We start from the raw sequence: 12,213 nt of genomic DNA, 5'->3' as shown, positions 1-12,213 counted from the left end.
GGTCCCTGTATCTCAAGATATCTAAGACACACATAATATACATGATAGAAAAATACAACAGAAAGAACTGTACTAATATAACAATGAAATTCAGTAGCTGATATTGAGGCAATCATGCCGTTCAGTGGTTCTCAACCTTTGGTCTTCCAGGTGTTTTTGACTTTAACTCACAGAAATCCCAACAAACTGTTTAGCTGAAGCCCACATGGACGACCAAAGATCAAGAACCACAGGTGGAATTTATTTGTTTTAGGATCAATATCCTATCCATTCAACTTTCCTACTGAAATGCAACCAGGCACTGGAAAGTGTGCTTTGAAAAGTGCAAAACCTATTGCAAGCATATACATATACAAATACATATTCAAATACTTCTAGGGAAATCATGACTGTCATTTAAGGCTATACTTTACAAAGCCTCCAAGACCTGATTATTGTATTATTACATCAAAACTAATTTAGAGACAATGTGTTGTTGAAGGCTTTCATGGCTGTAATCAATGGGTTGCTGTGAATTTTTTTTCCCGGGGGGAGGGGCTGTATGACCATGTTCCAATAGCATTCTCTTCTGACATGTCGCCTGCATACATGGCTGGCATATTCAGAGGTTCTGTTGGCAAGTGAAGCAATATATCCACAGATATGTATGCACTCCACTTCCTTCACTGCCAACAGAACCTCTGCATATGCCAGCCACAGATACAGGTGAAATGTCAAGAGAGAATGCTACAGGAACATGGCAATACAGCCAGAAAAACTAACAGCTTCCTAATTTAGAGACATCTCAAATCAATTTATGACTAACTATGAGTAATTTACTTCATATTACCTTTTATTTATTTATTTTTACAGCTCCTGGTGGGTGTGGATTGCTCCTTCAGCCTTCCTAGAATGATCTTACACAGTATATGTAAATATCTAGCTGAAGAAGGAATCCACATAAATTGGGCATTCCTAAATTCTACTTCATGGTGGGAATGGCTGCTTCCATCTTGCATTACTGTTTGTAAAGTAGATCTAAAAGTTGATTAAACTTGTGTATTGCCTGATGAAAATAGATGGTTCCTTCCATCCAGCAGCTTTAAAGATTTCCTCAAATGCTAAACTCTACATTAGGGCATTCAGCCAAAACATTCACATTGCAATTTTGCTTTTTCTCTCACCACACTACACACAGAAAAAAATGAACTTACTTCCTGGCTGTCTTCATCTATTCGGTCTTCTGCATGGCTAGCTACAGTGGCGAGGAACTGCAAGAGTCGATGCAAGGTGTCACAGTTGCAGGGAGGGAGAAGAAAAATAAGAAGTTGCAACGTGCTTAGTTGTTCATGAGGCTCTAATACTAAAAAAAGAGGAAAAAGGTATTCTAAGGTGTACATTTATAGTGAGGTTCACAAGTGCATTCACTGCTATCAATTAACGAACAATGGGTATTTTATTATTTAATATTCCAAGGATTAAACATCAAACTGTGATGGTGGTGTTTGCTCTCAAGTCATCTTAAAAACATATGACAATGGTATCAAGGAGCCTTGGCCCAAAGCTGTCCTGCTCAAAGATCAAACACTGTTATGCAATGTCATCAAACTGCAACTATATAACTACAGAGCAAATGTTTATGCTGGTCTTAAACTCAATGTTCTAGATATTCTAGAAGTTCATCTATGGTGAATATGAGTTCAACATTTGCTGTTGATCTAAAACTATTTGAGAAAAAAACTGCTACGAATTACATCTTTACAACTATCCTTTTTCAATGGCATTCCATATAATATTGCCAAGTTTTTTTTAATGATAGTTTAATGACTGGACAAATGGAACAAAATCCATTCTTGATATCTTACAGAACCACATTTTTTTCTCCCACACTAATTCAGAGCAAGACAATGTGTTTGCCATGATATTTTCCAGCTTTAAAATGGATCATTCTTAAAGACACTATAGCCAACCTGCATGCACACCTAGTTAGTATAATGTTAGTATATTACCAGATACCCAGAACTCAGATCAATAGTTAGTCTGAATTACAGTGTAAAGGAAAACAGAATTTACTTACTAACAAGTAATAGATTCACATGTTGACTTGTGGAAGCATTGATTTACTAAATTCCAATGGTTCTACTCTCATCTAGATTAACAACTGGATTTAGCCGATAAACTTGACAGATGCATGACAAAAACCGCTTCCATACTCAAATGGCCTCAGTTTTGCCTCAACTAAAAACTCTAGTTAATCTGTGTCAGGAATGTTTTAAGTCAATAACTTCCAATTTTTCCTCTTATCCTTGCCATTAGAGAATAAAGACAGGAGCACATAAGCATATAAAGTAAACCATAATTTAACATTATATGCAAATTAGCCAACAAATTCTTGTCATACTCCCAAATATGCTGTAGATTTTGCAGTTCTAGAATAAACCTACTAAGAACAATCTGGACCACAGAAAACACCTCTGTAGGAAGAACTTGAGCAAAGGCAGTTCAGACAAGATACAGTAAACAGGCAAGTGGCATACTGGACACCAGAGGAATATGAAGTCCCGAAGCAGATTGAATCAAATGCAAATAGATAGTACACAACACATGTCTCAAAACAATGTCTCAAGGTATGTCATACAGTGAGTCACATACACACACTGCTCCAAGAACAGAAAACCAAACTCGGGAGATTCTAGTAAAAACTCTAGAACTGACCAGCAGAGCTGCATTAACATCTAACCAAAGACAATCATATTTATAATTTACTTGTGGGGGCACTGTGAAATATCATCATTAAAGACTACTACTTCCTTTGAACAGCAGTTGCAAAGGAACATGAGGTATTGTTGCTCTCATATCTTACCTATAGTATTCTCTTGCCGTAATAGCCCTCCAGATGACTATGGGGTACCCTAACATAAACACTGCTGCCATCAGCAGAACCGCATATGAAAAGGTCAAGCCACTGGTGGCTAGGAAGAAAATTCTGACTAGATAAGCCTTAGATCTGATCCAGTACAGTTCTTATAATTATTATTTTTAACTCTGGTAATAGCATATTTAGCCAGAACTCTTTGTTTTCCTCTTTTCACCATCAGATATACAATTGTCCTCTGGATCAAATTTTCACAGAAGTACACCTTTTTGTTATTAATATTAATAAGCAACTTGGAGAATAGAAACACAGGCTCATCTGCAGCAAATTACTAATCTATCTTCTGCAAAGTGCTGGTAACTGAAATAGGGAAGGTGTATGTGTGAATTTTAATGAATCAGGAAACAATAAAGTTGCACTGCTTACAGAGAGTGTTGATAAAAGGAGTATAAAGCTCTCGAGTCAGGAGTGGGTCAGGCATGTCACGAAGGAATTCCTTTAGTAAAGCAGCCACATCATGAATGCTATGTTCTTCATCCAGCATGACATCTACACCACGGTCAAATTCCTCACGTAACTATGGAAATCAATGGAAGGGAGGGGGAAGCTCATATTAAAAATATGTATATTACCCAATTAAAGCATGACACAAAAATGCTGATGTGCAAAATTATAGGTTTGGGCATTCACTAGAATATCTGTCAAATCTGACATCTAAGATAATATTGTATGATTGTGTCATGGATGAATTACTTCTGTATTAATAGAATATAAATGGCATTTATATTAAATATTGAAAAATTCATTGGTAGTATGATAAAATATTAGATAATATTCATATGTTTTGCTAAGTGGAATTATTACAAGTAATATCACATGTGAAATGCCACAGTGGTGCAAACATAATATCAAGGAAACAAATATATACTCACAGGTTTAGGGATCTGCCATACAGTGGTTCATTTAACTACAGTTAAAGCAAACTGCATGCTTTTACTTAATCATTTTTTCGACTCAACATGAAAATTTTGACTAAAATTGGAATTGAAAGTTTTTGCTTTCTCCTTTTCGCAGAGAGGAAAAGGGTAATACATGAACTCAAGGCTTGATACAGCTAATGTATCACCTTGTTGCAAGATTCATGGATTAACCAGTGTGAATTTAGCAGTGGACTAAGCCAAAAACCAAATGCAGAGGGGAGGCACTAACTGCAGGAAGTTTCCTTAAGGCTATCCCCTCTGCAGACTGGTGGCAACCCCAGACTAGGAGATCCCTGGTCTTTTGGATGTGGGGATTGAAATGCTCCCTTCTGGCCATACGGTTGGCCCTTCTGTCTGGAGATGTTTCCCAATTTTTTTAACTTTGTGAAACTGAATGAAGAAGATTCTTTTCAGAATCTCATGTCTCCTCTCCCCTTAAAAGTATGCATAATTTTCTGTGTAGCGCATCTCTGTGGAAATCATTATATTTCATGCTTCAGGAAAATAGAAAAAAGATAGGCCTAGTTTGTGGAAGGAGACACTCAGAAGTATCACAATGAAATTTAGCTAAAGTAAAATGGAAACAAGCTGGTGTTGGGGGAAACAAGCTGGTGTCTTACAAGATTGATAGTATCTGGAATCAACAACTGCCAGATGGCAATTGGAAAACAACTTTAGAAAGCAACTCTCCTTTTTACTACAAAAAATAACTGATATATATATATATATATAGAGAGAGAGAGAGAGAGAGAGAACATAGCTGATGTTGACATTTTCAGAATGCATACATTTTTTTAAAAAAACCTTTGTCCATTGTAAAAAAAATTAAATGAAAATCTTTTCAAGCCATACTCTTCTCATAGATTTAGATAAAGGATAGTAAGTACAGTCATCTGGAAGTTGTACTACTACTCAATTCCAATCAGTATAGTGTTGAAAAATGCTGATAGCTGGACCAGTTTGGGGTGCTACACTATGCTCAATCCTGTCCTATCTTTTATCTGATGAATTCAGTTAAATGCTATATAAAACAAGGCTTCCTAAAATTATAGCATAACACTGATTCATAGGGTACCATAGATAAGATACAAAAAAGGGCATGTATGTGAAAGACTTACCTGTCTTACTCTCTTTTTTGAGCTCCCGACTCTGAATATACCTACTGTTTGGAGACCTAGAAAAGAAGAAGCAAACCAGTGATTATTTAAAGCTTTGAGGAAACAGGCACACACATATATTATTAAGACAATGATGATACTTTGAAACCTTTATGTTTTGCTGCCCATAGCTTGTAATTATAACCTAACTTATAATCTATTTCACTCCTGACTCCAATTGTATAATTTCTATCAGGCTAACAGAATAACACCCAAACACATTTTTTTAAAAAGTAAGAACTAATTAGGTTTTCTCTTCAAGTAATATCCTGCTATTCAACCCTGACAAATTTTCAGTAACTCTATGATGGCTGTCCAAGGATGACATTACAGGGAAGTCTAAGACAGATCAGGGTCATAATCCATCCATCTCATTTAGAAAACAGATGTTTCAGTATCAGCTCATTGAACTGATCACAAGCATTGTTAAGTTACCTTCTGTACTGAAAAAGAATGATCTTGGATGAAGATGAATCTAGGCCCCTTCTACAATGCCATATAAAATCTAGATTATCTAATTTGAACTGGATTATATGGCAATGTGGACTCATATAATCCAGTTCAAAGTGAATAATGTGGATTATCTCCTTTGCTAACTTGGATTATATGGCAGTGCACAAGTGGTCCTAGTAACCAAGTATTCAATGTGTTCTTTTGCTCCTTGAGAAGAGCAGAGTATGGTAAAAGTCTGGATACACATGTATCCCAGAATTTGGCATAATTTCATGGAGTTCAAAGAGAGCCCATTAGTAGGTAGATGTCTAGCCCTAGAGAGAAACCCCACCACCTCAGGTAATTGTTTCAATGGTCAAACAGATCTTAGTATCAAGAAGTTCCTTCTGATCTTCCATCAAAAACTATCCACCTGTAAATAAAACCATAAGATCTAGCCCTACCTTTAAGGAGCACAAAAAAGGCATGCCCCCTCCTCTCGAGATATTTAAAGAGTGCAAACATGTCACCCATCAGTCTTCTGCTCACCAGTCTGAACATGTCGAGTTCGCTCAATTTTCCTCATTTTGAACAGAACCATTGTTCTATTTCCTGATAGTTTTCCCACCCCATCTACCTGCAACCCAAAGGAGGTAGGGAATCTGGTTAGAATATTGGTGATACTTAATATCTCCTACTTTTTTCCTTGTGACTTCTCACATCCCCCCAAAAAATCTGCTTTCCCATTTGAAAATGGAAATATAGAAGATGCTTACCTTTTTCACTTAACGATAGTGACCAATCTAGCAAAGAGTGATGTTTTGTCAAGGAGAATGACCTTAAGAGAGAGGACTCTGAGCTATGATTGGGTTTGCAACCCCATGGCTGCATTTTGGGCAGGAGAAGATCCATACCGTGAACAAGAATACTAGAAGTATGTATCCCTAAAAGTTACACCCACCAGTCTTAAAGCTTATCAAACTGAGGAACACTTACCGTGTTTTTCTAAATGCTGGCAGCAACTGTCTACAAGCCGAGGAACTTGCCTGTAAATAGGATTGAGACTAAGTTTTTTGTCCCGGGACTTTTCTTTCTTGCTCTGCGCTTCAGCAGGCAGTGACAGCTGTAGAGCTTCCAGCAGTCGAGACTGACTGTCATCAAGATCAGTAATGGAGTCCACAGACATTGCACCCTGCAACACACAGAGACATAAAATAGACATAGCTGGAAAGAGCACAAGTTTCATCCTGAGAACAATTCCGGTTCAGAATCTTTGGCAGACTTACACACAGATAGAAAGTGTATCTACAAGGGCCTAGGGTGCACACATAGATCATATCGGACAATCTTTGACTTTAAAACCCAAATTGGTAAATTCTACTTTAAATGAAATCATACCTTTATAACATCATATTGATTTCCAAAAGTAATGTCAAAATCTCAACATGAAAATATTGATGTCTAAAGATACCCTGAGTCTGCTGTGCTTGCTGTGAAGGGGCAATAAAGATCTCCAGCCTGCTCCCAGGACTCCTTGTGAGTAGCCAGCAGCCCAGGCCTCCTCCAGTGGGGTGTGACTCAGCAATCTGCAAGGAGGCCTCTACATCTATAAAGCTGAGTCCACAGGCCTGCCAGGGACTGAGTCTGCTGTGCTTGCTGTGAAGGGGCAGTAAAGATCTCCAGCCTGCTCCCAGGACTCCTTGTGAGTAGCCAGCAGCCCAGGCCTCCTCCAGTGGGGTGTGACTCAGCAATCTGCAAGGAGGCCTCTACATCGCCCACTAGACCGCAGACATCGCCAGCAAGGCCGCACCTGCCACCAGGCCGGACCATTGCCGTCACCGCAGCTGCTGCGGCCGCTATCACCACCAGCTTGCTGCTTATCTGCGGCCGCCATCGCCCAGCCGAAACCACCACAGCCACCATCGCTGGGAGCCGCATAGGCCACACCACCGCCTAGACCATCTGAACGGCCGTCCCACTCTGCCATCTGGACGCAGCGACGAGACTGCGGAGGGTCTGACTGTCCCTGTGCGGACCCCTGGGTAGACATTTTGTGCCGACCTTTTTGTGTAGACCTTATATTGTGTAGACCTTATATTGTGTTGGCCTTCTCTGTGTAGACCTCGGTGCAGACCTTTTGGGTAGACCTCTGTGTAGACCTTTAGCGCTGGCCTTGTGTAGACCTTGGGCCGGCCCTCTCTGTGTTAGTACAGAGTGTGTAATTACTGTAATTACTGTAATCAACCAACAGTGCTGTCCCACTGCCGAGTTGCCACCCCCGGAAGCCCCCATCCGCTTCATTCCAACCGTCTAGAGACTCCATCTGGGTCACAACAGCTTTGAGCTAACTTGCCATCTCTCAGCCCCATAGGAGGGTGATTATATACCATCAGCTTGCACATTCCTGGGCTTATATCGGTTGATAATGTGATATAAATACGAAATATAGCACTTTACGTAAGAAAGCACTTTAAGACGCCTGCCTTGCCGCCAACTGCACTAGCACTTTCGCCCCTTCCCTGTCCCTCCGTGCCGCATTTTAGCTACTGTAGCTACCGTCCAATCAATATAGGGCACTTATTGCACTTTAGACCTAGCACTTTACTTGTGCACTTTATGAACTATTCGATTGGTGTGGCCGGAACATCGAACACCACCTGTATAGCTGTTATCCATGTGGTCCCCCATCCCCCTTTGTGTACTATCCTTGTTACTATTGTATAGTGTAAGGGACAAGAGAGGAGGTGGGTTGGACCCTGTAAATAAAAATGAGGTGGGGAGGGGGGTAGAGGGGAAGAAAGGATATGGCCAAGGACCGAAAAATCAAACAACGAACAAAGCAGAAAGCAAGATCTTGTCTTTAGATTGCGGCATGGAGGGGGAGAGGTGTTCCATTAGCCGAGGGGCCCCCATAGAGGTCGTGGTGGGAAGGAGGAGATGCGGGAAAAGGAGACCTCGAATTCGGCCTAATTCGGACCGCTTATCCACATTAACAACCCCCAACCGGTCTCCTAAGGTAAATTGGTGTAACCAGGTGAGCGGGCCCTCCGGTTTGAAGGTGGTGTTGTTGAACGCCAGATCTGTCAACGGAAAAACGACCTGGATCCAGGATTTAATCCTGGAGGAGCGGGCAGATCTGGCGTGCATCACGGAGACCTGGCTGGATGAAGCGGGGGGCGTAAATCTCTCCCAGCTTTGTCCTCCAGGTTTCTCCGTGCAACACCAACCAAGAGCCGGAGGACGGGGAGGCGGGGTCGCAGTGGTCTATAGAGATTCCATCCATCTGACCAGGAGTCCCATCCCGCAGACCACAAATTTCGAATGCGTCCACCTGAGGGTGGGTGACCGGGACAGAATAGGGATTCTTGTAGTGTACTGTCCACCTCGCTGCACTACAGTCTCCCTGCCTGAGCTAGCGGGGGTGGTCTCGAGCCTGGTGGTGGAGTCCCAACGGCTTCTTGTGCTGGGGGACTTCAACATCCATGCCGAGGCAACCCTCACAGGAGCGGCTCAGGACTTCATGTCTGCCATGGCAACCATGGGGCTGTCTCAACAAATAACTGGCCCCACCCACTGTGCTGGACACACATTGGACTTGGTCTTCTGCCAGGGATGGGAGCAAGGTGGCGGTGTGGAGGAGCTGTCTATCTCTCCGTTGCCATGGACCGACCACTTCCTGATCAGATTTAGGCTCACTGCGCCCCCTAACCTCCGCAAAGGTGGAGGACCCATTAAGATGATCCGCCCCAGGAGGCTTATGGATCCGAACGGATTCCTGATGGCTCTTGGGGAGTTCCCCGCTACCTCGGTAGGTGACCATGTCGAGGCCTTGGTCGCTCTCTGGAATGGGGAGATGACCAGGGCAATTGACAGGATCGCTCCGGAACGTCCCCTCTCAAGTAACCGAGCTAAACCAGCTCCTTGGTTCACTGAGGAGCTGGCAGCGATGAAGCGAAGGAAGAGGGAACTAGAGAGCGTGTGGCGCTCGGACCCAAGCGAGCCAAATCGAGCACGGTTTGTGTCCTTTCTAAGGGCATATGCCGCGGCAATAAAAGCCGCAAAGAAAACTTTCTTTGCGGCCACTATTGCGTCTGCAAAAAACCGTCCGGCGGAGTTGTTTCGGATTGTCAGAGGTCTTTTAACTCCCCCTACCTCAGGTGGGAGCCCTGACAACTCGGCCACGCGCTGTGAAGCATTTGCTCGGTTCTTCGCAGACAAAGTCGCTTTGATCCGTTCTGGGCTGGACGCCACATTAAATGCACTCTCGGTGGATGTGACACAAGCACCTGCTTGTCCTATTTTGATGGATTCTTTTCAGTTTGTGAAACCCGAGGATGTGGACAAGATACTTGGAGGAATGAGGCCTACCACGTCCATCCTAGACCCCTGCCCATCCTGGCTTCTGAAAGAGGCCAGAGGGGGATTGGCTGAGTGGGTAACGGTGGTGGTTAATGCCTCCCTTCGGGAAGGCACGATTCCAGCGAGCCTAAAACAGGCTATTATAAAGCCGCTGTTGAAGAAACCATCACTGGACCCCACCAAATTTGACAACTTTCGGCCTGTTTCCAATCTTCCCTTCTTGGGCAAAGTCATGGAAAGCGTGGTGGCCTCACAACTCCAGGTATTCTTGAGAGACACGGATTATCTGGATCCGGCACAGTCTGGCTTCAGACCGGGACATGGTACCGAGACGGTCTTGGTCGCCTTAGTGGATGATCTCCGCCGGGAGCTAGACAGGGGGAGTGTGTCCCTGTTGGTGCTCCTGGACCTCTCAGCGGCCTTCGATACCGTCGACCACGGTATTCTTCTGGGACGCCTTGCAGAGATGGGCCTTGGAGGCACCGCTTTGCGGTGGCTCCAGTCATTTCTGGAGGGTCGTACTCAGAAGGTGTTATTGGGGGACTCCTGTTCAACACCACAGCCGTTGACCTGTGGTGTTCCTCAGGGCTCCATACTGTCCCCCATGCTGTTTAACATCTACATGAAGCCGCTGGGTGAGATCATCCGGAGTTTCGGGGTGCGGTGTCATCTGTACGCAGATGACGTCCAACTCTGTCACTCCTTTCCACCTGCTACTAAGGAGGCTGTCGAAGTCCTGAACCGGTGCCTGGCCGCTGTGACGGTCTGGATGAGGGCGAACAAACTGAAATTAAATCCAGACAAGACAGAGGTACTCCTGGTCAGTCGCAAGGCCGAACAGGGTATAGGGTTACAGCCCGTGCTGGACGGGGTCGCACTCCCCTTGAAGGCACAGGTTCGCAGCTTGGGTGTGACCCTGGACTCATCACTGAGCCTGGATCCCCAGGTTTCGGCGGTGACCAGGGGAGCATTTGCACAGCTTCGGCTCGTGCGCGAGCTGCGCCCGTACCTTGGGAAGTCTGACTTGGCCACGGTGGTACACGCTTTGGTCACATCCCGCCTCGACTACTGCAACGCTCTCTACGTGGGGCTGCCCTTGAAGACGGCCCGGAAGCTCCAGCTAGTCCAGCGTGCGGCAGCCATGTTGTTAACCGGAGCGGGACGCAGGGAGCACACAAAGCCCTTGCTGTCCCAGCTCCACTGGCTGCCGATTAGCTACCGGGCCCAATTTAAGGTGCTGGTGTTATCCTACAAAGCCCTAAACGGTTCCGGCCCAAAATACCTTGAGAACCGCATCTCGGCCTACGAGCCCACGAGGACCTTGAGATCATCCGGGGAGGCCCTTCTCTCGGTCCCGCCTGCCTCACAGGCACGCCTGGCGGGGACAAGAGAGCGGGCCTTCTCGGTGGTGGCCCCCCGGCTGTGGAACTCCCTCCCTGCTGAAATCAGACAGGCGCCTTCCCTCATGGCCTTCCGCAAGGGCCTGAAAACCTGGCTCTTTGAGAAGGCCTTCAACTAAGTGCTATGTTTTTGGAATGACCACCGGAATGGACCATGACTACGAGATTGATTATGACCCTAAACAAGACGAAGCGGATTTTTAGTTAAGTAGCTGTGTATTAGTAAGATGTGTGTTGTGGTCCTGATTTATTGTAACCTGTTGTCCTTTGTGTTCTATGTTCTGTACACCGCCACGAGTCGCCTTCGGGCTTGAGAGTGGCGGTTAACAAGTGCAAATAATAAATAATAAATAAATAAATACCCAATAGTCAAAAATATTGTATAACAATTTGCCTTTTTGAATGAAGAACTGTCAAATAATTTCCTAATATTTTTTTAAGAGAAAAGGTTTCTGGAATCTCTCAACTGTGACTTAGTTTTTCATTTTGAGAGATCTGCCCATAAATAACTATAATGTGCCTAGAATTTGCCCAGCAGGGAACTGTTACTCCACATCATAACACAAAAAGTTTGCCTCCAATATCCAACTTCAAACACATGAGATAACTCAGATGTCTGCACCAACGTTAAAAAAAATGCTCTAGAAGTAAAGGGTGCTATCCTCATCTATAAAAAATAGACAAACTCTGTAGTTTATTTATTTAAACTATTTATGGAGCACACTATACTATATCATTAGATCTCTGACTGGCTTTCACAATACAATCATTTTAAAGAATGTATTATTTAAGACAATAAAATAATTTAAATAATCTAAAAATGAATTAAACAATGGGTTTAAAGCTGTCTAAAGCAATGCATACAGATATGGGTGAGATCACTGCCCTTAATAGTGACAGTTTAATTTGGTGCCAGAATGAAACTGACACTGTTGCTAACTGGGCTAGTAGGAAGGTTTTAGACTTCCGGTTTTGGTTGAATGTTTGAAATGTGGTTATGTGACGAATGTAAGCCTTTCAAAATTTCTATT

General features: G+C 43.5%; 1 protein-coding gene across 4 annotated transcripts in view; it reads right to left on the bottom strand.

Moving 5' to 3' along the window:
- Positions 1 to 12,213, bottom strand: part of ARHGAP6 (Rho GTPase activating protein 6) — a 239,808-nt gene that overhangs the window by 18,799 nt on the left and 208,796 nt on the right. For all 4 annotated transcript variants that reach the window (XM_060769948.2, XM_060769946.2, XM_060769947.2 and 1 more), the window contains exons 5-8: positions 6,420 to 6,615; positions 4,953 to 5,008; positions 3,281 to 3,431; positions 1,194 to 1,342 (exon numbers count right to left, since the gene is read on the bottom strand). In XM_060769948.2, coding sequence (XP_060625931.2) covers positions 1,194 to 1,342; positions 3,281 to 3,431; positions 4,953 to 5,008; positions 6,420 to 6,615 — 552 coding nt within the window. The remainder of the gene's footprint in view (positions 1 to 1,193; positions 1,343 to 3,280; positions 3,432 to 4,952; positions 5,009 to 6,419; positions 6,616 to 12,213) is intronic.

Source organism: Anolis sagrei, chromosome 3 (genome assembly GCF_037176765.1).
Source record: "Anolis sagrei isolate rAnoSag1 chromosome 3, rAnoSag1.mat, whole genome shotgun sequence".
In the NCBI taxonomy this organism is placed as follows: Eukaryota; Metazoa; Chordata; class Lepidosauria; order Squamata; family Dactyloidae; genus Anolis; species Anolis sagrei.
Note: the sequence above shows the minus strand (reverse complement) of the source record. Positions and strands in the feature narration are given on the sequence as shown.